The 27165-nt window shown below is 54.3% G+C and overlaps 5 protein-coding genes across 7 annotated transcripts; 3 read left to right on the plus strand and 2 right to left on the minus strand.

The window, feature by feature from the left end:
• Positions 1-615: 615 nt before the first annotated feature.
• Carmil2 (capping protein regulator and myosin 1 linker 2) lies at positions 616-14755 on the plus strand. Its single transcript, XM_051168766.1, has 38 exons — positions 616-670; positions 933-1024; positions 1115-1165; positions 1744-1806; positions 1928-2052; positions 2156-2247; positions 2606-2676; positions 2767-2840; positions 2969-3044; positions 3128-3216; positions 3306-3400; positions 3474-3560; positions 3639-3751; positions 4093-4170; positions 4311-4387; positions 4496-4600; positions 4763-4832; positions 5132-5213; positions 5321-5417; positions 5500-5557; positions 5689-5861; positions 6026-6188; positions 6272-6370; positions 8405-8533; positions 8803-8916; positions 9071-9231; positions 9306-9393; positions 9525-9732; positions 10297-10532; positions 11316-11416; positions 11499-11859; positions 11940-12062; positions 13306-13342; positions 13485-13556; positions 13683-13904; positions 14027-14107; positions 14452-14529; positions 14617-14755. The coding sequence occupies exons 1-38, from the start codon at positions 631-633 to the stop codon at positions 14727-14729; spliced, it is 4194 nt and encodes a 1397-aa protein (XP_051024723.1). The 5' UTR covers positions 616-630; the 3' UTR covers positions 14730-14755.
• Positions 14718-17422, minus strand: Acd (ACD shelterin complex subunit and telomerase recruitment factor). Of its 2 annotated transcripts, XM_051168767.1 has the most exons (11): positions 17275-17422; positions 17061-17197; positions 16802-16895; positions 16639-16715; positions 16379-16423; positions 16241-16275; positions 15952-16103; positions 15778-15874; positions 15182-15531; positions 14989-15080; positions 14721-14908 (listed from the first exon to the last, which is right to left on the minus strand). In XM_051168767.1, exons 1-11 carry the CDS (start codon positions 17371-17373, stop codon positions 14836-14838), a joined length of 1251 nt encoding a protein of 416 aa, XP_051024724.1. In that variant the 5' UTR covers positions 17374-17422; the 3' UTR covers positions 14721-14835. The 2 variants fall into 2 exon arrangements, with proteins under 2 accessions (XP_051024725.1, XP_051024724.1); XM_051168768.1 differs by lacking the exons at positions 15952-16103; positions 16639-16715; positions 16802-16895; positions 17061-17197; positions 17275-17422 and having other exon boundaries at positions 14718-14908; positions 16379-16630.
• A 610-nt stretch (positions 17423-18032) lies between these two features.
• On the plus strand, positions 18033-20164 carry Pard6a (par-6 family cell polarity regulator alpha). 2 transcript variants are annotated; one of them, XM_051168935.1, is made up of 3 exons: positions 18033-18180; positions 18560-18782; positions 18986-20164. In XM_051168935.1, the coding sequence occupies exons 1-3, from the start codon at positions 18118-18120 to the stop codon at positions 19738-19740; spliced, it is 1041 nt and encodes a 346-aa protein (XP_051024892.1). In that variant the 5' UTR covers positions 18033-18117; the 3' UTR covers positions 19741-20164. The 2 variants fall into 2 exon arrangements, with proteins under 2 accessions (XP_051024892.1, XP_051024893.1); XM_051168936.1 differs by having other exon boundaries at positions 18989-20164.
• A 109-nt stretch (positions 20165-20273) lies between these two features.
• On the minus strand, positions 20274-24911 carry Enkd1 (enkurin domain containing 1). Its single transcript, XM_051168937.1, has 8 exons — positions 24842-24911; positions 24543-24642; positions 24269-24463; positions 23303-23475; positions 21032-21157; positions 20775-20938; positions 20541-20677; positions 20274-20458 (listed from the first exon to the last, which is right to left on the minus strand). The coding sequence occupies exons 2-8, from the start codon at positions 24625-24627 to the stop codon at positions 20298-20300; spliced, it is 1041 nt and encodes a 346-aa protein (XP_051024894.1). The 5' UTR covers positions 24628-24642; positions 24842-24911; the 3' UTR covers positions 20274-20297.
• A 141-nt stretch (positions 24912-25052) lies between these two features.
• C26H16orf86 (chromosome 26 C16orf86 homolog) lies at positions 25053-26809 on the plus strand. The gene is given in 5 exon segments (XM_051169058.1): positions 25053-25182; positions 25407-25630; positions 26003-26184; positions 26260-26267; positions 26269-26809. Coding segments are annotated over 5 exon segments (930 nt in total). The 5' UTR covers positions 25053-25098; the 3' UTR covers positions 26701-26809.
• Positions 26810-27165: the final 356 nt, after the last annotated feature.

Here is a 27165-nt window from a genome sequence, read left to right on the forward strand (position 1 = left end):
CACCCGTACCCCAGTCAAAGAGTCTGGCTTTTTAAGCTTATAAAGCCAGGCTGTTGTTCTGCCTAAATTTTCACGGTGCTAGGATTACAAATAGGTGGCCAAGATGTTTAAATTCGTATCTGAGCAAGGCAGAACCTTGAAGGCTGGGTAATTCTTGCTGAAGAGACATCCTTTTCTGGCTTCTTTGAGTTCCCTCCTACTCAACCTGTGTCTTGGGACAAAGTTGAGCCTTTGGAATCCCCTGGAGGATAGCGCCCCCTGGTGTTCGCATTAGGGCCTACGGGGCAGGGTGAAAGTAGGGCACCAGGACCCGCAAGAGGCTTGAAATAGGCTAGACCCTTGTCTGCTACACCATTCACCACACCTGTGAGTACCCAGACGGAAAAGTCCCAGAGCGAAAGCAGCAGCCAGGATTCGACCTCCCTCCCACAACCTCTAACCCAGGCGAACTCAACCAGCCGAGCCTGGGCAGGGAGGGGCCGGGCCGGGGGCGGCCTGGCAGGAAGCGGCACGTACCTTCCGCTGCAAGAGGAGCAGGTGGCTGCAGTGCTACCCGGGGCCCCAGGCTTCCTGTGTACGCTCCCGCCGGCTGCTTTTTCCCGCCAGAGCTCATTGGGCCGCCCCGGCCCTATGGCTCAGACCCCAGACGGCATATCCTGTGAACTGCGAGGTAAGCCCCGCCTGGCCCTTCCTAAAAGCCCACTGGGCTGGCACGAGGTAACCTGACCCCAAACTAGACCTCCCCTTAGCGCCTCAGGGAACTTGACCATAAAAGTTATTTTCTGGAGGGCCAGCACCTAAAAAGAACCACTTCACTCCTTCCTAGCTGGTCCGTAGATGAACACCCGGGCACTCAGGCGTTGCACAGGCCTTGGGCACAGAGTAGCCCTGGAGGGAGGACCAAAGTCACCCAGTAGGTTGTCTTTTTACAGGAGAGATCACCAGGTTCCTGTGGCCCAAGGAGGCGGAGCTGCTGTTGAAAACCTGGATTCCCCAGGAGGGTGCTGAGCAAAGCCATATTCTGGTACAGTGGCCAGGGCTGGAGTCCAGGACAGTGGCCAGGCCCAGCAAAGAAGCTTGGTTTCCTAGAATTGTAGTCTTTTGTCTCCCCCAGGCACTGCTTCGATGGAGGGCATATTTGCTGCATACCTGCCTTCCCCTGAGGGTGAGTCCCAGGCCTGGCCAACACTGCTTTCCACGTTAGCAAGGGACTGACTGCCTTTGCAGAGTTCTCCTTTCTGCCTGTGCTGGCTTTTACTTTCCAGCAGCACTGGGCGTCCAGCAGCAGACAGATGGGAGTCTGGGCAAGTCTAGCTCCAGACTCCTCAAAATCGTGGGCTGGAGACACAGGACCTGGGTTCGATTCCGAGCACCACAGGTGGCTCGCTGCTTTCTTCTGGCATCTTTGGGAACCAGACATGCAAGTGGTACAGACAAATATGCCGGCAAAACAAACAATAATACATTTTTTTTTTTTTTATTTTAAAGAACAAGCAGCTGTGTGGTGATGGCATGTGCCTTTAATCCCATCACTTGGGAGGCAGAGGCAGGTGGATCTTTGTGAGTTTGAGGCCAGCCTGGTCTACAAAATCGAGTCCAGGACAGCCAGGGCTACACAGAGAAACCCTGTCTTGGGAAATAATAACAACAACAACATAATAATAATAATAACAATAACAACAACAACAAATCTAGACTCCAGAGAGTAGCCTGTTTTTCCCAGATGACTCATGTGCTTTCCAGGTGGACTGTACATTCAGCTACCTGGAGGTCCAGGCCATGGCACTGCAGGAAACACCTCCTCAGGTAAGAAAGCTGGACCCCTGCCTGGACCTGCACCCTGAACAATCATTTTCGCACAGAGATCTGAACAGACACCAGCTTCCACACAGGGATCCAAAAAGTCCACCAGTCTTACCTTCCCCAGGTCACCTTTGAACTGGAGTCCTTGCCTGAACTGGTCCTGGAGTTTCCTGGTGTGGCTGCCCTAGAACAGCTGGCTCATCACGTGGCTACTGCCATCAGAAAGGTCTTCCCTCGCTCAACCCTTGGGTGAGGCCTGGGAAATCCAAGGGGCTGGAGGGCATCCGTGAACACTCCTTTCACCCTTCAGGGGCTAGAAGCCCCTTGCCTCTACTCCTTTACCCCTCCCTAGGAAGCTGTTCCGGAAGCCCACACCCTCATCGCTGCTGGCTCGACTAGAGAGAAGCAACCCTTTAGAGTCCACAGCACCCAGCAGCCCATGTGGTAAGGGGCAAAGTTGGGGAGCCGGGAGTGGTGGTGGTGGTTGTGGATCACTGTGAGTTCGAGGCCAGCTCAAACTGGTCTACAAAGTAAGTCCAGGATAGCCAAGGTGACACAGAGAAACCCTTTGTCAAAAACAAAAACAACACCTTCCAGCTTGAGCTTTGGAGAGATGGCTTGGCTGTTAAAGGTGAGGCTCACAACCAAAACCTTCCAGTTTGCCTCCATGATGCTCTAGACCCTTGGTATTGGGGGCTCCTCGAAGTGTACAGAGCTGCTTTTGTCACTGCCACCAGTCCAGTCTGGGGCTCATCAGCCTGTCCTTTTTCCTCCAACATACGGCTGGCACCTACCTCCCTAGGTGGCTTCTTGGAGACATACGAAGCTCTGTGTGACTACAATGGCTTCCCTTTCCGAGAGGAGATTCAGTGGGTGAGACTAAGACCCTTTGGGGAGCTCTGCTGATGTTTGACACCCCCTTTGTGGCCCCAAGCTAATTATGGATACTTCGTTCACATCCAGGATGTGAACACTATCTACCATCGTCAGGGTTGCCGCCATTTTTGCCTTGGAGACTTCAGCCACCTCAGCAGCCGGTATGGGGCCTGCCAGGATTGGGAGGAGAGGGTTCCTAGACTTGAGTCTCACTGTGGAGGGCTGGCTTGCTGGCGGAGCCTAGTTTCTGGAAGGCACTGAGCTCTGCAATTCCTCTTCCCCACACCAGAGACCTGGCCCTGAGTGTAGCTGCCTTATCTTACAACCTGTGGTTCCGGCGCCTCTCCTGCGTGGACATGAAGCTGGTGAGGGGATGGGGGGAGGATGGGAGGAGCAAGGGTATAAAGGTCAAAGTTCAGCCTAATGAGTCATGACCTTCTGGTCTCAGAACCTGGAGGTCTCAGAACAGCTTCTGCACATGATGACGCAGTCTTCCCACTTGGAGGAGCTGGTACTGGAGACCTGTGGCCTGCGAGGGTGAGAGGCCTGAGCAGGGCTTGGGATTGGGAGCTGTTGGTCTGTGGAGTGGCTGGGAGCCAGTCTAAAACCAGGCTTTTGCTCCTCAGAGACTTTGTTCGGCGATTGGCCCAGGCGCTGGCTGGACATTTTAATTCTGGACTTAGGGAACTCAGCCTGTCTGGAAACTTGCTGGATGACAGAGGTATGACAGAACCTGGGAGACCCAAGGCAGGCAGCTAAGAGAGGTGAGGTTCAGAGAGCTGCTCTGTCCACAGGTATGGTTGCACTCAGCAGACATCTAGAGCACTGTCCAAGAGCCCTGAGGAGACTCAGCCTAGCACAGACAGGGTTGACACCTCGAGGTGGGTAGGACTGATGCAGGTTGGGAGGGGGTAAGGTGAGAGTGTCTGATACTGAGCTGCTCTCCCCACCACCTCCAGGAATGAGGGCTCTAGGCAGGGCACTGGCAGCCAATGCCACCTTTGACTCTACCCTGACCCATCTGGATCTTTCTGGGAACCCTGGGGCGCTGGGAGCCTCCCAGGATAGTGGGGTGAGTAGCACTTTTTTTGTTTGTTTTTTCGAGACAGGGTTTCTCTGTGTAGCCTTGGCTGTCCTGGACTCACTTTGTAGACCAGGCTGGCCTTGAATTCACAGACATCTGCCTGCCTCTGCCATTCAGAGTGCTAGGATTACAGGTGTGCACCACCATGCCCACCTGTGAGTAGCACTTTTTAAAGTCAGAAGCCGAGAAAATGTCAGTTGGTAGAGCATCGGACCCTAAGTCCGAAGGTCCAAAGTTCAAATCCAAAGTCAGAAACTAGGGCTGCCCAGTCAGTGGGATGCTGGGAACCGGTAAGCAACCCCTGACTCCCTTGGTCACATCCTCCACAGGGCCTGTATTCTTTCCTGAGCCGGCCTAACGTTCTGGCGTTTTTGAATCTCGCAGGCACTGATACCTCTCTAGGCACGGTGAGTGGGTGTGGCCATGAGGGATGTTCGTTCGGTGGGGCTGGGCTGCGTAAGAGCAGGGTAGGCTGGAAGAGCAGAGCGGGGCATGGCATAGAAGGCCAGGTCTTCTAGAAGGTTATCACCAATGCTATGTCCCTCAGCTCTTTGCAGCGTTGTCTGCTGGCTGCTGCTCTAGCCTCGCCCACCTAGAAGCTTCGAGGAATATCTTCTCTCGCACGTAAGAGGCACCAGGCAGGCCCAGAAGAAACAGGCTTGTGGGGGTGGGGAGAGGAGTCAGCTCCCTGAGCCTAAATCCCACTGCCCTTGCTCCTCATCCCCACTGCAGGAAATCCAGAGCGGCACCAGCCGCGCTGCAATGCTTCCTTGGCGGTGCCAGGATGCTGCGGCACCTGGGCCTGGCTGGCTGCAAGCTGCCACCCGAAGCACTCAGGTCAGTGTTGCTACGTGCACAGGACCTTGACCAGACCTCACCTGCCTCACCCCTCTATCGCACTCATAATCTTTCATAACCCTAACCTGCCTGACACGTATCTGTTCGCACGCTGAGTGCCGCTTTCCCAGATCTTGTCACCTGTGTGATACCCTCTCCCAGGGCCCTTCTCGATGGTCTGGCGCTCAACACAGAGATCCGCGACCTGCACCTGGACCTCAGCGCATGTGAGGTGGGCACCCAGTCCTGGTTGTGAGCTGGGAGCACGTCCACATACTGGGAAGTGGAGTCGGGAGGCCTTCCCCCACCCAGGCATAAATATCCTGAGTGTGCCGGGTGGTGGTGGCGCACGCCTTTAATCCCCGCACTCGGGAGGCAGAGGCAGGTGGATCGCTGTGAGTTCGAGGGCAGCCTGGTCTACAAAGCAAGTCCAGGACAGCCAAGGCTACACAGGGAGACCCCGTCTCAAGCCTCTCTCCCCCTCCCCCCCGCAAAAACAAAATCCCGAGTGCACCCTACCTCCACCTCCAGCTGCGGTCTGCCGGTGCTCAGGTGATACAAGACTTAGTTTGCGACGCGAGTGCCTTGAGCTCCTTGGATCTGTCGGATAATGGTGAGGCCACCACGGAACCCATCCACACCCCCATTGTCCACCCGATTCCCAGGGTGGGGACCCGGCCCTGGCAGCATCTCCTTGTGCGTCACTCTAGTTACCCCTAGGCTTTGGCTCTGATATGGTGACACTGGTGCTTGCCATCGGGAGGAGCCGGTCTCTGAGACACGTTGCCCTTGGAAGGAACTTCAACGTTCGGTGCAAGTAAGCCCCAAGCCCGACCCTAGACCTCTCAGATAGGACGCCACCACCCAGATAGCTCCCTAACAGCAGCCTGTCCCCACAGGCAGACTCTGGACGATGTCCTGCACCGGATAGTTCAGCTGACGCAGGATGACGATTGTGTGAGTTCATAGCACCCTCCGGGGTCCCCAAGCAATTGCCATTTTGTAACACTTCTTACTTTTGCTTCTTTAAAACCCTCTTTGCTAAACCCGACTCCAGCCATCCATCAACGCCTTTCTTTTAACCCCAGCCTTTGCAGTCTCTATCAGTGGCTGAATCACGGCTCAAGCAGAGTGCCAGTGTCCTGCTCCGGGCTTTGGGTACCAATCCTAAACTGACAGCGCTGGATATCAGTGGCAATGCTATAGGGGACGCTGGCGCTAAGTTGCTAGCCAAGGCTCTACGAGTCAACACCAGGCTACGGTGGGCATAGTCTCCTTACAAGGGCTGGGACCAACAGGAGAGGAAATATATTAGAGGGGTGAATGGGACTAAGGTGTACAGGCTGATGAGGTAGATGAATAGATTAGGCCAGAGGGTTGGGTGGGGTTCTGCCCCTGCCCCAACTGAAGCCTGGTGGGGCTCAGGTCTGTCATCTGGGACCGAAACAACACATCTGCCCTGGGCCTGCTGGACGTGGCACAAGCCCTGGAACAGAACCACAGTCTGAAGTCCATGCCTTTGCCGCTGAATGATGTAACACAGGCGCATCGCAGCCGCCCAGAACTCACAGCTCGAGCAGTCCACCAGGTGGGGGGTCCCTTCCTTCTCTCTGCCCTTTTGTATGTGGGGACTCCACCCCCTGACCTTTCTCACTTATCTCTTCATTGCAGATCCAAGCCTGTCTTTTGAGGAACAACCAGGCAGACCCTACTTCTGACCTCAAGCCCTGCCTTCAGGCCTCGGGTCTGATCTCAGACCAGTCAGAGCAGGTCAGTGTGCCGACCCTCATCTTTTTTTTTTTTTTTTTTTTTTCGAGACAGGGTTTCTCTGTGTAGCCTTGGCCATCCTGGACTCACTTTGTAGACCAGGCTGGCCTCGAACTCACAGCCATCCGCCTGCCTCTGCCTCCCAAGTGCTGGGATTAAAGGCGTGCACCACCACGCCCGGCTGCCGACCCTCATCTTGAGTGCCTGGGCGCCTGAGTCTCGGACTCTGGTTTTGCTGGGTCAAAGTACCTGAGTTCTGTGCCCCAGACAGTTTCCTCTCTTGGGTCACCATTCCTGAAATAGATCCCCATGTAACATTTGGGGGCCTTATTTTAAGCACGTAAATAGGTTCTCCTCGTAACCCCATCTGACTTCTAATTCAAGGGCCCCCTCCACTCTCCACTGACCTCTGTGCAGCTGACTGCAGTTGTCCTATCTCAGGCTTTCATTTTCCTCCACTAACCTGTCTCTTTGAGTTGTTCTTCTGCATTCCTAAGCCTCAATTTTTTTTTTATTTTTTTATTTTTGGTTTTTCGAGATAGGGTCTCTCTGTGTATCCTTGGCTGTCCTGGACCCACTTTGTAGACCAGGCTGGCCTCGAACTCACAGCGATCCACCTGCCTCTGCCTCCCGAGTGCTGGGATTATAGGCGTGTGCCACCATGCCTGGCTTCTAAGCCTCAGATTTTATTTATTTTATTTTTAATTTTTTTATTTTTAAGATGAGGATTCTCTGTGTATCCTTGACTGTCCTGGACTCTCTTTGTAGATCAGGCTGGCCTGGACCTCACAGCAATCTGCCTGTCTCTGCCTCCCAAGTGCTGGGATTAAATTAATTTTTTTGTTTGTTTGTTTGTTTTTTGTTTCTCAAGACAGGGTTCCGGGGGTTGGGGATTTAGCTCAGTGGTAGAGTGCTTGCATAGCAAGTGCAAGGCCCTGGGTTCGGACCTCAGCTCTAGGAGAAAAAAAGAAAAGACAGGGTCTCTCTGTGTAGCCTTGGCTGTCCTAGACTTAACTCTGTAGACCAGGCTGGCCTTGAACTTACAGAGATCTACCTGCCTCTGCCTCCCGAGTGCTGGGGTTAAAGGCGTGAGCCACCACCACCTGGCTCAAGCCTGAATTCTGATTTAGGCTCTAAAGCCCAGTTACCCAGTTACCTTAATCTAAACATCTTGAGGGGTGGGCTTTATGCATTCCATATCTTCAAATGATTTTTTAAAAGATTTATTTATTTATTTTATGTATATGAGTGCTTTATATTCATATACATTTGCAGGCCAGAAGAGGCCATCAGATCCCAGTATAGGTGGTTGTGAGCCACTGTGTGGTTGCTGGGAATCGAACTCAGGACCTCTGGAAGAGCAGCCAGTGCTCTTAACCACTGAGCCATCTCTCCAGCCCCTTCAAATTATTATATATATATATATATATATATATATTTACATTTATTTAGTGTGCACGTGCATGTGCGCACAGTACCAGCATGCCTATGCCCCAGGGACATGTGGAAGAGCCAGTTTTCTCGTCCCACAGTGCAGGCTCCAGGGATTGACTCGTCATCAGCGGCAAGCACGGTTACCCCTGAGCCATCTCAGAGGCTCTCAAGTGATCTTATCATCTTCCCAAAACCCAACTATATCACTCAATGCCCTTTCAGGTCCTTCCTGGCCACACTGGAGCCTTCAAAGTCCTGCTCGGTCTTCCTCTGGACCATCTTTCAAATATACAGTCCTTTCAGCAGACCAGCCATCTTTTGCTTCCTCCATTTTTTCTCTCTTACACACATCCCTATCCTCAGTTCAGTGTAGATGGTAGAGGTGACAGTTTTTAAATCAGTTACTAAAGCTTCTTTCCTTCTTGTTCAAAGCCTGGAGAAAGTACCAAGTCCCTAAAACAGCCAAAAGGGAGAGGCCCTGCGTTCCCACCTTGAGCAGATAGGGTTTCCCAAGCACTGTGCCTCATAGTTTGTCTTCTTGTCGGAAGCCCTGGGAGGGAGACTGATAAGAGACAAAGGTGGGACTAATCGTTGGTTCCCCAGGAGGTGAATGAGCTGTGCCAGTCAGTACAGGAGCATGTGGAGCTGCTGGGCTGTGGGGCTGGGCCCCAGGGTGAGGTTGCTGTGCACCAGGCTGAAGATGCCATCCAGAATGCCAACTTCTCTCTCAGTGTGAGCACTCCCTTTCCATTCTCACGACCTTTTTGTTCTTTTTTTTTTTTTTTTAAGATTTATTTATTTATTATGTATACAGTGTTCTGTCTGCATGTACCAGGTCTCATTACAGATGGTTGTGAGCCACCATGTAGTTGCTGGGAATTGAACTCAGGACCTTTGGAAGAGCAGCCAGTGCACTTAACCTCTGTGCCATCTCTCTGCCTCCCCTTTTTTTGCTCTTAATCATGTGTAGATTGCAATTTCTTTTGTCCCTTGGCCCTTAGATCCTTCCCATTCTGTATGAAGCTGGGAGCTCTTCAAGCCATCACTGGCAGCTGCAACAGAAGCTGGAGAGCCTCCTAGGTCAGGTGGGCGAGATCTGTCGCCAGGACATCCAGGTAAGGTGCTAGTCTTGCCCTGGCCACACCTCTACATGCAGGCTTGTTTGTGATCGCCCTTAGTCAGCATCGACCTAGCAGCGGGAGCTCACATCCTCAAGCCAAATGTCCTGGCTCCTGCCATACTGTTAACCATTTCATAACCTTTGCCCAGGACTTCACTCAGACCACACTGGATACCACAAGGAGCCTCTGCCCACAGATGTTGCAGAGGTCTGGCTGGAGGAAGCAGCTAGAAGACATTCTGGTGGGCTCTGGGGGCCTTCCAGAACTGCTTCCAGAGCATCTGCTGCAAGATGCCTTCACTAGGCTGAGGTAAGCAGTCATGACTGGGCTGGGCAAAGCTGGACAGAGACAGCACACTAACCCTTACCCTCTCCTGCCTTCAGGGACATGCGCTTGTCAATCACAGGGACCCTAGCAGAGAGCATTGTGGCTCAGGCTCTTGCAGGTCTTCATGCGGCCCGAGATCAACTGGTGAGAGAAAGCTTTGCACATATTTTGTAGAGTAACCTGCTCAAGTCTCATGGGGTGGGGTGGGAGGAGTCATAAGATTAGCTACAGTTATCTTAGATCTGCCTATCTTTTTGAGTGGCCTGGTATTGCAGGTGGAGAGTCTAGCTCAGCAGGCACCAGTGAGAGTGGCTCCTGCTATACCATCACTGGGTGGAGATGAGCTCAGCCCCCTTGAACCTGGGGCATTGGAAGACCTTTTCTTTCCCATGGAGAAGGAAGCGGAGGGAGAGAAGGTTAAGTGTCTCCAGAATTCCAAGCCTAGGATGCCAAATCTTCCTTTCTTGCTCTGGGATGTGGAAGGTGAGTAGCACTTCTGGGTCATGCTCCACCCCAACCCTAGACTGAGGTTGTACCCATCCCAACAGGATGATGGTTCTTCAAGGAAATGGCTTGAGCTCAGCTATTGTTTTCACTTGGGTCCCCTCCTTTTATGGCAAGTCAGGCCCTGGAGGGAAGAGAGTTTACCCAAGTGGACTGATGTGCTGTTAAATCTGGACATTTAAACATTCATTCAGTCCTGTCCTGGGTATACCCTAACCCTTCCCGGAACCAGGCTAGAAAGAAAGCCGGAGTCAGTTGTTGTCAGAACCTTGTGGAACCTCAGCCAAATAAGACTAAGATACCTTCTTCCCAGCCTCCTCCGCCCCTTTCCCTAACCCCAGGATGCGCATGCTTGGCGGCTGCACGGAGCCGCGCGCACTCGGGGCCGCGCTCAGCACCACGGACAGCGGCGACTGGGGGAGGGGCGGCCGGCGTAGCCGGGCCCCTCCCCGCGCCCTGGGCGGGTCCCCCGCCGCCCGCCCTAGCGCCTCCGCCACCTCCCCGGGTTCGACGCTCTGTGCTCTTCTGGTGCTTTTGCCTCAGGTGCTGCTGAGGAAGCAGAACGGGACCCCGAGCTGGCAGCTCCGGGGGAAGATGCGGAGCCGCAGGCTGGGTCGTCCGCTCGCGGCTCTCCAAGCCCCGCCGCCCCAGGGCCACCCGCCGGCCCTCTGCCTCGCATGGACCTGCCACCCGCCGGGCAACCCCTACGCCATCCGACCCGAGCCCGGCCGCGGCCACGTCGCCAGCACCACCACCGCCCGCCGCCGGGGGGCCCCCAGGTAAGTGCTTCCCTTCCCCCTCGACCCTCTTGAGGGTCATGGGTGGGCCACTCATTCTAAACTTGCGATGGAAGACAGGAAGACAGGTTGTAGAGGCCCAGGGCCACCCAATTGCGCCCTATCATCTTCCTAGCCACCCTCAACCTCAGGCCAATGGCTATAACGGGCTACTGGGGTGCGGGTTTCGTGTGAGGAGCTTCTAGATGATAGGCTCGCGCTTTGGAATGGTCTACTGTATGGGTGAACATGCGAGAGCGGGTGTCCGACGTGCCCTCCCTCTCCCGGGGTTACTGAAAAATACTGGGCAGCTGGGCCGCGGGACACTCCTGCGTCTGCTGTGTGCCAGCGGGTGGATGTATGTGTGGGTTGGGTACTGGCAAGGGTAGTGGGCACTGGCAGAAGGAGAGGAGGAGCCGGCCTGCGGCCCCCTGAGGGTCTGACGCAGCAGCGGCGCCACTGAGCTGGGATGAGGCCGGGTGGTGTGCTGTGGAGGTGGAAGGTTAGGGTACTGCAGGAACTGTTGGGAATAGAAGGGGTGGCATACTGGAATGCGTGACCCGTAGGTGTTTGCTTAGTGATAACCAGGTGGTTCAGGGTATAGCATCCTCTGTGAAACAAGACCTGGTGTGGACTGGGCGGGCATGCTGTGACAGCAGTGAGGACTGTACAGACAGCCCCCAGTTCTCTCTGGGATGTACTCAGGCCGGTCAACTGGGAAGAGGTGGGGGTGGGGTAAGAGTCACAGCTCTCAGTCTTGACTCCTAACTTCCCAATGTCTCTCAGGTGGCCCCAGCCCTGCTTCAGGAAGGGAACGGGCTCACTGCTCGTGTGGACGAGGGTGTTGAGGAATTCTTCTCCAAAAGGCTGATCCAGCAGGATCGCCTGTGAGTGAGGGTTAGTTGCTGGGAGTGGAAGAGGGTGGGACATCCTTGAGTTTCTTCACTCACTGATCGTTTGTTCCTACAGCTGGGCCCCAGAGGAGGACCCAGCCACTGAGGGCGGTGCCACTCCTGTTCCCCGCACACTTCGAAAGAAGCTGGGTACCCTCTTTGCCTTTAAGAAACCTCGTTCGACCAGGGGTCCACGACCTGATCCAGAGACCAGCCCTGGTGCAGCTCGTGCCAGAAAACCCATCCTTGGGGACCTGCTTCGACCACCAGCCCGTCCAGGTCGTGGTGAGGAGCCTGGAGGGGCAGAGGGGGGCATCAGCAGCCCAGACACCACTCGCAGAAATCGGCCTCGGTACACAAGAGAAAGCAAGGCCTACTCTATGATACTGCTACCTGCTGAGGAGGAGGAAGGGACTGTAAGTGCCAGACCTGACAAGGTAAGGCCTGGCGTCAGAGGCTAAGGGCTTCTCAGGAATATGGAAGCTCTCTCCACTTAAGGCATCTTTTTTGTCCTCAGAGGCGGCCTCTGGAACGGGGAGACACAGAACTAGCTCCATCTTTTGAGCAGCGGGTACAAGTGATGCTTCAGAGGATTGGAGTGAGCCGAGGCAGTGGGGGTGCCGAAAGCAAGAGGAAGACGGTGAGTTGGGGTAGGGGGTGAACTGCGGGGGCAGTGGCAGGTGGCAATCTGGATGACATGTGACCAAGAAGGGGAAACACATGGCATAAATAGATCTAATTGTCAGTTACACTCTCCACACTTTCTTACCCCTCAAAATAGTCAATTTGCTTCTGGTCCAGGTCACTGATACATACCTCCTAGGGTGTAGAGAACTCCTTTCTCTGAAGATTAACAGAAATTTGACTTTGTTACCTACACCTCAAAGCCCTCCAGGAGCTTCCTTCTTATCCAGACTCTTAACCCTGCTGTAAGATCTTACAGGACCTTGGTCCTGGCCACCCTAGACCTCCATGTCCTGCGGAGCATCTCAGAGCCTCATATGGCTGCTGTTAGTTTATGTTCTCTGTCTGGCCATGTACTGGGTTATACAGGTTCCTTATGGGCCTTTTCTGACTCCCTTCCATGGTCACTCTGATGTCACTCCAATTATAGTCTTTATTAGGAACCACACCCCTGTGTACCGTCCACTGAACAGCTTTTCAGGAAAAACATGTGATGAGACCTGGCCTGAATTTAGATATTAAAGCGTAGGAAGAAACAGAACTAAGAAATCACATTATCAAGTGGCGCACGCCTTTAATCCCAGCACTTGGGAGGCAGAGGCAGGCAGATCTCTGTGAGTTCATGGCCAGCCTGGTCTACAAAATGAATCCAGGACAGCCAGGGTTACACAGAGAAACCCTGTCTCGAAAAACAAAACAAAACAAAACAAAACAAAAAAATCACATTATCTGGGCTGGAGAGATGGCTCAGAGGTTAGGAGCACTGTCTACTCTTCCAGAGGTCCTGAGTTCAATTTTCAGCAACCACATGGTGGCTCATAGCCATCTTTAATGTGATCTGGTGCCCTCTGCTGGCCTGCACATGAAATAAATCTTAATGTGATTTATCTGTAGGGTCAGCATTCTCAGCAAGCCAAGGCAGGAGGATTACAAGTAAGATTAGCCTACACTATGCAGTGAGCCTATCTCAAGAACAGCAAAACCAAAGAACTCACAATGTCTACCCCTCATGACTGATGTGCACATTTTTGTGTGTCAACTGTCACCCCAGACTGTAAGGTCAGGGAGCAAGGACCTGGTCTGCCATGCTCTGGCCAGCCCATGGTGTGTACACATCCTGTAGCTAGGTGTTAAGAATGTGGATGAACAGACACAAGGCCAGCAACAAGGCTGAGGTCTGACCCATTTGTTTCCTACAGAGCAAAGATGGGGAGATCAAGAAGGCAGGTTCTGATGGTAAGTAGGACCCTGGAACCAAGAAATACATTTAAGGGGAGGAGGTAGCCTTAGAGACAGTCCCTGTGGCACTTGCTCTCCTGGGGGAGGGAGGGAGGGCACATGCTGCTCTTCACCACTAATTTCTGATCCTAACTGGCAGGTGACATTATGGACAGTTCCACTGAGACCCCGCCCATCTCAATCAAGTCTCGTACCCACTCTGTGTCTGCTGGTGAGTGAGGGCCACTGTATATGTTAAGGGAGGTGCAAGGTCTGCTAGGAGGGGGATCAGACCACTGCTCAGAACCATCTCCACAGCCAGGCTCAGGTGCTAGCTGACACTTGGCTCTCCACCCAGATCCCTCATGTAGACCTGGGCCAGGGGGCCCAGGGCCTGAGTCCGCCACCTGGAAGACACTGGGGCAGCAGCTGAATGCAGAGCTCAGAGGCCGTGGATGGGGCCAACAGGATGGTCCAGGGCCCCCCTCCCCATGTCCCAGCCCAAGCCCCCGGAGAACCAGCCCCTCCCCAGACATTCTGAGTCTCCCAGAGGACCCTTGCTTGGGCCCTAGGAATGAAGGTAGGTAGGCACCCCACTCCTAGGCTGGGAACTTGACTCATCAGGGTACACTGACAGTGGGAGGCAATGGCTGGGTGCGGGCAGCTATTGGGAACATACCCTGATATCTTGGCCTCCTTTAGATGGCCAGCTGAGGCCGAGGCCTCTCTCGGCAGGGCGGCGAGCAGTGTCTGTGCATGAGGACCAGCTCCAGGCCCCTGCGGGTGAGGGAGACACCGCTATCTGTGCTTGAGTGCAGGAGAAAGGGGGAGGGTGGTCTTGGTTCTGGTCCTTGGACAGGGGGCACCAGTGCTGTGAGTGCTAGAGCAGTCAGGAAGCCCAAAGGCCTGGCATAGTGCAAGAGGAGTCACTTGGACCGGTCAGAGGATGTGAGTGACCACAAGCCCAGGCCTTCCCTACTAGACCTGGCTCTACCGCTTGAAGACTGGGTGGGAGGGTCCTAGGTGGAGAAGCTATGGGAGTAGCATGTGCATGCTTCTGCGTGCACTGAAGGTGAACAGAAGGGTCGGGGACAGCCTGGCAGTGAGTCTTTCTGTACCCTTTTTAGAACGGCCCCTGCGGCTGCAGCGCTCCCCTGTCCTCAAGCGTAGGCCGAAGCTTGAGGCACCCCCATCCCCAAGCTTAGGTAAGAGTGGGGCAAGGGCCAGTTGGGAAGAAAGACAAGTTTGCTCAGCACAAGCCTAGAATTTTCTCTCTCCGTCTCCCTTCACAGGCTCTGGCCTTGGAACCAAGCCTCTTTCTCCATACCCCACAGACCTCTCCAGCCCTGAGCGGAGCCCTCCCTCCCCAGCCACAGACCAAAGAGGCGGCGGTCCCAACCCCTGATCCTCTCTTCTCCTGCCGCATGAAATTATTTTATTAAAAAACTTGAATGAAACAAGAGTGTGGAATAGTGTTTGTCCATACACCTCTGACCGGTCCAAGTGACTCCTCAGACCTGTGTGAACTCAGACTCTGACTCCATAACCAAGTTCAAGGCCCAAGCTGCAAGGTGAGGAGGGAGCCTGGAAAGAAACCATGGCCATAGGTCAGGGGGTTACCTGGCCCCGTGAGCAACACAGGCAGGGCAGCCGCAGACACTCACCTGGCAGCCTGCACCTGAGCGTGGAGAGAGGCAGACGGTGTGCCATACTTATACTGGAAAGCGGAAGCATCACGGTGCCTCGTTGGGGGCTCCTAGAAGGGGTGGGACATCTAAGGACCCCTAATGCCATCCAAGCCTCTCCAAGCTCTACCCAGGGCCGCCCCACACCTTCCCTTCTAGTTGCAGTGCTCACCCACACAGAGCAGGGCTCCTGGGCTCCCTTAGCGCCGGTTCTTCGGAAGAGCTGCCGTTTCTTGATGGGCCACTGGAGCGCCTTCATCTCCACGTTATGATCTCGGGCTCTGCTCACGTGGGCCTTGTTTGGACTGAGAGCATGGCTAAGGGGGGAGAAACTGGGGGTGCAGCTGGGGGTAGAGCTGCCGGCTGGGGAACTGGGGGCCTCAGGTCTTGGGGAGGTTGAGCAAACAGCTGGTGGAGGCTGGAAGCTGTTCTGCCCAGGGTCCAATGGAGCCAAGGCAGACAGAAGGCTAACGCTGGCACCGCTTTCCTCCAGTGGTATGTGGCTGAGTGAATCGGGGGTTTCTGAGGGAAAGGAAACTGAGTGTGAGCCCAGACCATTCAGTCAAGGACAGCTGAGGGGCCTGTGAGCATTTCACAGCATTCTCCACAGTCCAGTAATCTGGCTGACAGCACTGAGCGCTTATGGCCTGAACCAGAGAAACTGGGTAAAGGACAAAGGGGTCCTTGAAATTCTGGAGAGAACCATCAACACTAGGGTGGGCTCTGGGCTCCAGACACCCCCCTTTCGACCTCTCCAGTTCTCCTTACCCTGGACCTTCTGACTTGAGCTTATAGAGCGCAGGATTTGCTCCTCATTCTCAGAGATATGCAGTAATAAACCAGACACAGTAAACACGGCTTCTCCCTGTGGGACATGAAATCTCAGTGCGGCAGCTGCCTAACCCTCACCCTGAAACCTCCCAAGAAAATCCAGGCACTGACCGTGGCCTGGCAGCAAGAAGCAGTCCAGTGAGTGAGGGGGGTTGTTGTACAAGGGCCCACTAGCATTAGGCAGCTCTCAGCTAGGCGCACTAGGGCCCCCCGATGGTCCTGGTCCACTTTCACCTCATCCAGAAGCTGAGACAGTGTGAGGCCTGAGGCCCAGGGTTTTTGCCAAAGGGTTTAAGTTGAAACAAAGAAGGGAGGGTAAGATATTACAGTTACTCACTGAGGGAACACCAGATGCCCGCAGAAGGAACGCCACAGGGAGTTAGGTAGGGCTAACCAGTACCTGCACTGGACGAAGCCGACTCTGAAAGGTGGTCCCTGGAGAAACAGTCAACTCAGGAACAACCCTGATGCCAATCTACCCAGCTCCGTCACCCCTGACCATACCACACTCAGCGTCAGGGCCCAATCCCAAACTCACTCAAGGCATTCATTGAGCTTTTTCTGCACATCTGAATCCTGGTTGCTGGGAGAAAGAGGAAGGTGGTAGGTAATCAGTGTGATTGGCGCCCAAGCCCTCTCACCCAAAGACCCATGGCACGGAGAGTGAAGAGGCAGAGGGCGGAAGCTTCATTTAACTGTTTTGTTTTAGGGGGAGGAATATGGAGAGACTTAGATTGAACCCCTCAGGGCCTCAGGCATGCTAAGCCTGTACTCTCTTCCCTTGGAGGAATCACTTACCAACCAGTCACCTGTACCCGGGGCTGCTCGGTGGGCAACAGGTTAAAGCGGTCCACCTGGAGGTAGAACTCAGCAGGCTGTAGGAGTTAAGGAGTGGTGTCTCAGTTGGGCCAAAGCGCCAGGCACAAGTAACCAACCCGCCCAAGAAAGCCTTACCACTCACCGCATGGTCCTGAGCAATCTGTATGCGGATTCCGCAGTCCTGCAGCAGCAGGAGCCGGCCCTCTGTCCCGCGGAATCCGAATTCCTTCTCCTCCCTGAGGCGCGAACATGGCCATCACTGTCCAGACCCAGGCACGTACATACCCGACACACCTGGGAAATGGCCTTCCCACCACCTCTCCAGCGCCCGCCCACCTCAGGCACAACCTCCCACTGCCCTGGGGGGTTCCCACCTTCCGCAGACAAGTAGCCTCTCTTACCAGTCGGAGGTGTCGATGGCTTTGCGCGTCACCACGCATCGGACACTGTGGGTTCCGTCTGACACAAGCAACACAGCCCCAGTGTCAGGGGTGTCAGGGGCGGAAGATGGGCCCGGAGTCTCTGAGTCCTGGAGCACCTAACATAACAGTGACGGCTAGTGTCACCTCAGTACCTCAGCCTCCAGGGTCCCTGGGATCTGAGTGGCCTGCTCACCTTGAGCAGCTGCCCGGCTCGTGGACTAGACAGTGTTTCTGGGCCCAGGATCAGCTCTCGAATCCATGGCTGTAGGAGCAGGCTCCCCGTGCCCAACATTAGCCCCGCGGCAGCCTAAGAGAACCCCCTCCCGCTGGAAAGGGTTTCCCGCGAGCGCCGCCGCTCTGTCTTCTGGTTGGAAGAGGAAGCACGTGACCGCCAGGCAGATCCTGTTTGAAGCCCCGCCCACCCATGCTTCTGCGCCTGCGCAAGCTCCTCCTGGCCTAGAAAGAGTGTAGCTAGCTAACCTGGCTGCTGATTGCTTATTCTTACCGGGGTATCTCTCTGAGCCCGTGAGCTGTTCCTCAGCACTACTCTAGCACCGGAAAGGGCAAGGGATCTCCTGGATGGGAACGATCCAGGTTTGGAGGCTGCAGCCGAGAATAGGGTTCGAAGCCACTTTGGCGCTGTGTTACCTCAAGAGGTTTCCCAAAATGTTGATTTAGTCTCCTCTACGAAACGCGCGGTCTTGTGAGGCCAATGGAAATAACAGCACAGACAGTTTAATAAATGTTATTTCCCTCATTCTGTCCTTGGATTGGTCGAGTCTTCTTTGGGACGCTCGAACCATAGCGTAATGACGTAAGAGCAGAGGAAGCCCTCGCTACCTCCATCTCCGTTTCCTAGGAAACGTAGACTCCACTTTTCTCGTTGTCGCGTCCCCCTTGACGTCATGATTTGGGTGGGAGGGCGGGGCGAGTGCTACCGCCAGGGGCGGGGCGGCGCGGGCCAGCCGGCCGGGCTGTGCACCTGCGCCTCGGCAGGCTGCCTTGGGGCACTGTCCCCGGCCCGCCAGGCCCCGCAATGGCCAGGCCACAGAGGACTCCAGCGCGCAGCCCGGAGAGCATCGTCGAGGTGAAAAGCAAAGTAAGTGCTCCTCCCGCCTCGGCTCTGGCCACCGCGATAGGCGCTCCCAATTCCCTTTCTCTCCCTTACTGGCTCCTCGATCTCCATCACCTTTCTGTCCTCCATCCTCTACGTCTTATTCCGCTTTTTCTGTCTGCCTCCCCTCATGGCATCCTCCCTCCCACTAAGGACCCCCAGAGTCCCTCCATGGCCTGGGTATGGGGAAGGCAAGGAAAAGACCTTGGACACTGTCCCTTGTCTTGGAATTGAGGTTTAAGCTTAAGACTGCAGCTGTTGCAGCCTATTCCCTCACCTGACAGCCTCAGACCTACAGTGAGAAGGGGTCTTGGGCTCTGTCCTGACACTCCTCTCCCCTTCCCCTCTGGCCTCCCGCCTCCAGTTTGACGCTGAGTTCCGGCGCTTTGCACTGCCCCGCACTTCGGTGAGAGGCTTCCAGGAGTTCTCGCGGTTGCTGTGTGTTGTACACCAGATCCCTGGCCTGGATGTGCTGCTTGGCTATACGGATGCTCACGGAGACTTGCTGCCCCTCACCAACGATGACAGTTTGCACCGAGCCCTGGCCACTGGGCCCACACCGCTACGCCTACTGGTCCAGAAGCGGGGTGAGGATGGGGTACAGTGGGCAGCCTTGAGGTAGGGTGACAGGGCAGGTGTACTAGGGTTAGTCCATACCCAGGGCTCCCAGGCTTCACCTTCTGCAGCCTCTGCCCTTGGTCTGACCTCCAAGTAGCAGGGAATAATCGATATTGTCTATACCATGGGCCCAAATGGGAGAAGTCTCTAATTCTAGTACCTTCTCCTGCAGCAGAAGGCAACTCCAGTGGCCTGGCTTTTGCCTCCAACTCTCTGCAGAGGCGCAAGAAAGGGCTCCTTCTGCGACCAGTGGCACCTCTGCGCACCAGACCACCGCTGTTAATCAGCCTGCCCCAAGATTTCCGCCAGGTGTCCTCGGTCATAGATGTGGACCTACTACCTGAGACGCATCGACGTGTGAGGCTGCACAAACATGGCTCAGACCGTCCCCTGGGCTTCTATATTCGCGATGGCATGAGTGTTCGTGTGGCTCCCCAGGGCCTGGAGCGGGTTCCAGGTATCTTCATCTCCCGACTGGTACGTGGGGGTCTGGCTGAGAGTACAGGGCTGCTGGCAGTCAGTGATGAGATCCTCGAGGTCAATGGCATCGAGGTGGCTGGGAAGACCTTGGACCAAGTGACGGACATGATGGTTGCCAACAGCCATAACCTCATTGTCACTGTCAAGCCTGCCAACCAGCGTAATAACGTGGTACGAGGGGCATCTGGGCGTCTGACAGGGCCTTCCTCTGTAGGGTCTGGGCCTACTGATCCTGACAGTGATGATGACAGCAGTGACCTGGTCATTGAGAATCGCCACCCTCCCTGTTCTAATGGGCTGTCTCAGGGGCCCCTGTGCTGGGACCTGCAACCTGGCTGCCTACTTCCTGGTGCTGGCAGCTCTCTGCCCTCCTTGGATAGCCGAGAGCAAGCCAATTCTGGCTGGGGGAATGGCATGCGAGGCGATGTTAGTGGATTCAGCCTCTGACAGGCAAAGATGCTTGTCACTTAAGGCTGCTGGAACATGGCCTGGACTTTCCAGTTGGGGAGGGAAGGTTAGCTAGCTCACAGCACCCTCGAAGCCTGGTGAACATTAAAGGTTTTCTACAAATGTAGATATGGTCCTGCTGTGTCCCAACTTAACCTCTTCCCTCATCCTGTAAGTCAGCCCTCTCCCCTGGACACAGGGCAGGAGGGAGGGGTAAGGGCACGGGAGAGATCTTCCTATGACCAGCAGTGGGAAGCTTGCTGAGCTCAGCATTACTAAAGACAGCTCCTATGGAAACAGCCACTGTGTACAAAAGGTTTAATTTTGACAAAGGAGTTGGAAGGCTGGTGGCCCGTCTGCAGCCACTGGTGACTAGGAAGTGCTTTAGAGATCCCGCCCACCCAGTGCTCCTGTCTTTGGAGCTATGACAGGGCTTGAGTCTGCCCTTTGCAGCCATGTGGTGATCCTCAGCATGGGATCTTCCCATCACTCTACCCACGGGGAGGGGGGCAGGGGGGGCGGGAAGGGGGGGAAGGGACACGGACAGATGGACACGGCTAGGTATCCATCTTCACAAAGACTTTGGGTCGGGAAAAGATCTTGATAGCCTCTTCTATCTGCACCAACTTCCGGTCCAGTTCAGCACGGTGACCCTGGGCTCTCAGAGAGTCTGCCCCAGCAGGTAGCAGTACTAGCTCACGGAGCAGCTGGCTCTGGCCTACCAGAGGGCATGGAAACGGTGAAGGTTGGGTAGGGATCCCTGTAGGCTCCCTTTCAGCCACCCTTGCCCAAGGACTCACTCTGGAGCAGATTGTTCAGTGTCTCTAGCCGCTGACTGTCAGGCATGAGTGTGTGGCCAGGGGGCAGGGCAGGGTCTGGCTGGCTGTGCTGGCGAGCTTCAGCTTCCTTCCGCCACAGATCCCTGCGCTCCAACAAGCTGTGAACGCACAGGCCCAGGGTTGATGACACCAAGGCAGACTGGTTCCCACCCTCCACAGGGGCCCTCACCATACTTGTCTGCCCACAGGACCTACTAATGGGGCACATGGCCTTTCTGTGTGGCATTGTAGTGTTCCTGGGCTTGCTGCTGCTGTTCCAGAACCTGTGCAAGGACCTGCAGTGAGCGGGAATGGCGCCGGGGGGCTCTCTTGGCAGCACGGGCATTGTGACTAATGAAATCCACATGTAGGCCTGACCCCTGCAGAGACATGGCAAGCATGGTAGGGACCCTGGAGCATGCACCCCCAGGATCCCCGGCCGATGGCCTTCAAGTCCCCACAGACCATCTTACCTTAGTTTTGGGTCCTGGCAGGGTGAGTTGAGGACTGGAGACACGGGATGGTGGAAGCCCAGGGCCACAGCGGGAGTGTGCCCGCAGGAAGTGGGCAGGCTCCGTCACAGAGGCAGGGCCAGGCTCCTGGAAGGTAGGATACAGCAGAGAAGTCAGAGAGGCTGACACCAGGGCCCTAAGCTGTAAGGTCAATCCCCTTTCTCTCCCTCCTCCCTCTAGGTACTTTTCTATGCCCATCTCTGTGGGCCTTCTTGGCAGATCACTTTTCAGCAACATTTAAATATGCTTGTCTCTCACAGCTTTAAAAAAACAAACTAGTTTGCTACCTACCTTTTAGCTACCATCCCTTTTTCCTCCTTAACCAAGCTTTCTGGCTCTAGCATCCCAAAGTTACTGAGGGCTGCTTCCTCAGACCCACTGTCCTCAATTTAATTGTCAATAACACTCTGGTCTCACTGACGAGATCCAGAGCTGTGGATCCATCTGCTTCCTGGACACAGTCCTACCCCCTGGCAGTTCCACAGATGCTTCAGCCCGAATACCATCCCATGTGACCTCGTCTTTCCCTTCAATCTGTGTCTCTTTCAGGCTCCCTGGATAGGGAAATGATAACCACCGCCAACACCTAACTGCTGCCCACCTCTGTCTCAGAAATAAATGTGCAAGGAATGCTGGTGCGTGCCTACAGTCCCAGGATTCTGGAGGCTGAGGCAGAGGATTGACAGTTTAGGGCCAGTCTAGGTTATGGAGAGAATTCAAGGACAGTCTGACGCAAAAGCTGTGATCTCAGAAAAAATAAGCAGGAAGTAGTGGTCCAAACCTATTCTCTCTACACATGGGTATCTAAGGCAGGAGGATTATTAGAAGTTCAAGGGCAGCCTGGGCTACATAATGAGTTTGAGGCTAGACTGTCCTTCATAATGAGACTCCATCTTGAAAGGGGTGGGGTCAGGGAGGGGCTCGAGGGAGGACCAGAGTGCCACTACCAGTATCACATGGCAGTTTATAGCCCTCTGTAACTCCTGTTCCAGAAGATCCATTGCCCTTTTCTGGGCTCTGTGGTATAGACATACATGTAGGCAAAACACTCATACATATAAAAAACTATTTTTTTTTTCCTGAGGCAGGGTTTCTGTGTAGTCTTGGCAGTTCAGGCTGGCCTCGAACTCACAAACATCCACTTGCCTTTGTGGGTTTTTATTATGTATACAGTGTTCTGTCTGCATGTATACCTGCATGCTAGATCTCATAATAGATGGCTATAAGCTACCATGTGAAAAAAAAAAAAAAAAAAAAAAAAGCTACCATGTGGTTGCTGGGAACTGAACTCAGGGCCTCTGGAAGAGCAACCAGTGCTCTTAACCTCTGAGCCATCCAAACTACCCCCCCCCCTTTTTTTTTTGGCTGTCCTGGATTCACTTTGTAGACCAGGCTGGCCTCAAACTCACAGAGATCTGCGTACCTCTGTCTGGGATTAATGGTGTACACCACCACACCTGGCTATAAAAATGTTTTGTTTGTTTGTTTATTTTGGTTTTTCGGGACAGGGTCTCTCTATGTAGCCCGGCTATCCTGGACTCACTTTGTAGACCAGGCTGGCCCTGAACTCACAAAGATCCACCTGCCTCTGCCTCCCGAGTGCTGAGATTAAAGGCATGCACTACCACTCCCAGCTAATAAAATGTTTTTAATCTAAAAAAAAAAAAAGTAATTAATTAAAATAAAAAGAAGGGAGAAAGAAGTGTAGCAGTGCACACCTTTAATTGGGAGGTGGAAAAAGGAGAGTCGGGAGTTCAAGGACCAGCTTTATCTCATGTACACACAATCTGAGGTCAGCCAGAAACAAACAGACTGAGAATGAGTTAGCAGGAAGGCTGGGGGTATAACTTAGAGAGCAGTACAGTGGGATTTAGTCTCCCACATTACAAACATATTGACAAGTAGCTCAGGTCGTTCTTTCAGACCCATGTCCAGCAGGCTTTCTGTTCTAACCTTCTGCTTCTCCCCTACAAACTGAATTATACCTACCAGGCCCACTGCCCACACTCTCTCTGATCTCAGGACTTCTGTTTACCTGGGTGGTTCCCTCTCTATGGAATGTTCTATTCCCCTAGCCTGATTCTTACTTGCCCTAATGCCATCAGCTCCTCCGAGAAGGTCCACCCGGGATGTCTCAGTCTTTTGTGACCATCCCCACATACACTGTTAGATCAGGGTATAACTGCGTGTTGGCCAAGATAGATGACGTGTCTGGCTTCCAGGGGCGAATACCTTCATCCTGGCCTTGACTCGAGACTCCACATTGTCATACTTGGGTGAACGCCACAGTGCCTTCAGGGGCTTAGGCTGGCCCTGCTCCCGGTTGCGTTCCTGATCTTGGAAACGCCTCTGAATCTCTCTGATGCGCCTCAAGTTTTCCTTCTCATAGTCTTTTGGATCCTTCCCTGGGGGGGTAGGGGGGGGAATATTGCTAGGGACAGCCCTACACAAATGGCCGTGCAATTTAGACCCTATCTATCATAGGGTCACAGCCTACCCTTTACAGAAAGATTTCCCAGAAGACCTGGTACATGTCTAGTATATGAGCAGCCCTGGGTTCAGTCTCCAACCAACATATCACACACACACACACACACACACACACACACACACACACACACACACTCCCTCTTCATGTAAGTTATACTCTGTACAGGTAGCGCCATTTTCACCTTGTCCACTTACATAGTTATCTTCTACACTTTACAGTGACCGCCCTATGCATTATACTCATGCCCTGTCTTGTTTATTGGCTCAAACTATGACTCCCATTTTTTTTTTTTTTTTCCTTTTTCGAGACAGGGTTTCTCTGTGTAGCCCTGGCTGTCCTGGACTCACTTTGTAGACCAGGCTGGCCTCGAACTCACAGCAATCCACCTGCCTCTGCGTCCTGCGTGCTGGGATTAAAGGCATGCGCCATCATGCCCGGCCCTACTCCCATACATTTTAACCCTATTTTTCTAACAGCTATTGGATTTGGCACACAAGGTGTGGATGCTTGAGGCTCGGGCTTCCTGCAGGCTGAACTCTGATCCAGCCAGGAGGTAGTGCTTTTCACCCTTCTTTTATGGTAGAAAAACTAGGATCCAGAAAAGTACATTAATTAATGGCCAGGGCTCAAGGCAATTAAGAAGCACCCTATTTTACTCTCTGCTTTTGACCTCCGAATGCCTCACTACCTCTTCTGCAAGGACTTACTCTTAGGAGAGACCCCTGAGACAAGGGAGATGCTCCCCAGTTGCAGCAGCACGTCCCCCACGCCTCGCTGGCCACGCTCTAGGATCTCTCGGGCTCCAGGCCTGATGCGGGGGCCACGAGGCGGACTGGAGTCCAGGTCGCGACCTGAAGTCAGCAGGTCCAGCTTCAGCGTGTTTCCTTCCAGGCGTCCTTGGGCTGAGGAGCAGGACGAGTTGCAAAGCGTGCTCAGTAGTGGGGCGGGGTCCTAGCACCGCCGAGGCACCCCGCAACTCACCCGAAGCTGGACGCCGGTAGTAGTCCGGGCAGAGCGTAGGGTCTGGGGGGATGGGTCCAGAGATGCGGGACGGGCCCTCGCACATGATCCTATCGCAGTCCTGCAACCGTGCACCAAGGCCTGCTGCGCTACGCAACTCCTAACCCTAACCCCGGCTGGGGGCTTCCACCATCCACCCACGCCCTGAAGCCCTGCAGTAGGCCCCATCACCAGCCCCCACCCCTCGACTCTCGCCCTTCCCCTAGCTACCCTGAGGGGTTCTCGCCCCTCCCCCGCAACACCCCAGTGGGGGCTCTCACTGGAGCAGTTTTACCGCCAACTGTTGCAAGCCGGTGGGAGTTGCTGTTGCTTGGCAACAGATGGCTTCCTGCGGTCAGGGGTCAAATGACTAAGGCGAAAGGCCTTCTGGGGTTTGTAGTTCCAGATGAGCGAGTATAAGTATCTTAGCCGAATCATCATCTCTCTCAGCTTGTCTCTACCAACACTGAGTACATCGATCTAACCCCTGCCGTCTTCTTCTAGGAACCGTCGAGGGATGCACTGATTCCGCACTGCCATGGCCTCAACAGGGGCCAAGAGACAGCCAGAAGCTCAGAATGGGACGGCAGTAGGGTTAGCCCAGGTTGCAGAGATCCCTGAGGTGACTCAGGCATTTCAAAGCTCAGGAGGTGGAAGGGCGGGGCAGGAGAGGTGGAAGTCTAGGTGACCCAACCCTCTAGCAGGTAGGCCAAGACCTACAAGTAGAGGAGCCTACGCTGGTAGCCTTCATGTCATATTTTATGGCCAATATTGGGCTTTGAATGGTTGATCTTTACAATACTTCGCCTAGCCATTGGCTACTACCTACCTATGTGTATCTTCTAGTGTTCAGGAACGGGAGAAAAGTGTCTGGTGCCAGCACATGGGGCCAGCAGAACCCCAGGTGAAGACAAGTGTCCTGTAGGACACAGCTCAATGCCAGAGCTCCAGGAGGAAGGAACAAACCTGGGAGAGGAAGGGCTCAGTCCAGGGGTGGAAGCAGGAGAGGACAGAGGACCCAAGCCTACATCATCCGTGGTCATGAGGCCCAGTCATGGGCCCAAGAGAAAGCCTATCAAGTGAGAGGGCTTTGAAAGGGGGCTGGGGAGGTGGGTCCTCCACCCAGAGTCCTAAATCCTGACTCCTCCAAGCCAGAGATCCTTGTCTTCTGCCACCCATCACTCCCAACCTGTTTCTCTAGAAGAGGTGGGAAATGTATATGTATGTGGAGCCTCCAGGGCTTGTAGGAGACTGAGCTACCATGAGTGCTTTTGGGCTTAAAGGTTCACTAGCCAAGAAAGGGACAGCTAACTAGCCCTGGGGTTGGTGAACAGGCAGGGCTAGACTCTAGGCTCAAGACACAGGAACCAAAGGATGAAGCTGCCCCTTTCAGGCCTCTTATCCCAAGCGTGGGTACCCCAGCCTCCCCATGCCCATCCTAGGCCTGAAGCTGAACTGCCACCAGGGCTGCTGCCGCCGAAGGAGGAGCCAGAGGGCAGCCATAGTGAGGCCTCACCGTGTGCTAAACAGCACAAAAAATCCAAGAAACGCAAGAGTGTGGGGGGTCCTGTGCCTCCAGCTGTGGCCAGCACATCTGCACCCACAGAGACCTTGGGGCTGGAGCGTGAGTGGCAATCCCTGAGCTTCCCTTTTTTCCTTTGTCTTTGGGGTCTGCCATGGCCACAGCCAGGTGCTCCAGCCTTTGCCCTCCCTGCCTTGGGTTCTTGCAGGAAAAGCCCAGCGCCTGCGGCCACTGTACCAGTACATCAATTACTGCAACCCTGAGCTGAATCAGGCAGGGGATGGAGACCGGGAGCCCGAGGGAGAGCCTGAGTCTGAGTTAGCGCTGGTTCCTGAGGAGGCAGGCATGGAACAGCTGCAGCTGCAGACCTTGCTGCCTGTGGCAGGTGAGCTGGGCTTAGGCCTTGCTTTGCCCTGCCCTAACACATTAGTGCCACTCACTCATACCCTTCCTTCTCTGGGAGAGGACATTGGAGAGGAGCCTGGGGGTTTGTCTGGTCTAAGCGTGAGTGGCAGCCTCAAGGCTGAGGTGGATAAGACAACCCAGGTGGATATTGACAAGATGTTGAGTGTCTGTGCTGCTCCTCTTGTGCCCCCACTCTCTCCTCAGTACAAGTGACCATCTTACCCTCCTCTAGGCCTGAACTATGGCTGGAAGTCCACAGGTCTAGGCCATCAGGTGGAGGGAGGGGTTTAGTCTTTGTTTTTGAGAACATGTGCTCACTAAAAATAAACATTTCCCCTCTTTTTAAGACTGCGATTCCTCAAATATGATGCCTGATTTGGGAGAGAGGTTGGGAAAAGGGGAGGATGATGCACCCATGCAATGTGTGAGGTCAGACTGGTCGTTTGGATCAGCGGAAACCTTGACAGATGGGATTCCTGGGCACTGCCACAGACCTGAGTCAGTGGGTGGGGTTGCGATGACACTTTTCCTGGGTAGAACCAACACCCACATCTACTCATCTCAGAGAGGGAGCCCACGACAGACCAAAGCACATATAACCACCGAAGTCCAACTTGGGGAAACAATGAATTTTAATGGGGTGACTTACAGGAATATGGCTGAGGAGTTACTTACAGG

This window comes from Acomys russatus, chromosome 26 (assembly GCF_903995435.1).
Source record: "Acomys russatus chromosome 26, mAcoRus1.1, whole genome shotgun sequence".
Taxonomy (NCBI): domain Eukaryota; kingdom Metazoa; phylum Chordata; class Mammalia; order Rodentia; family Muridae; genus Acomys; species Acomys russatus.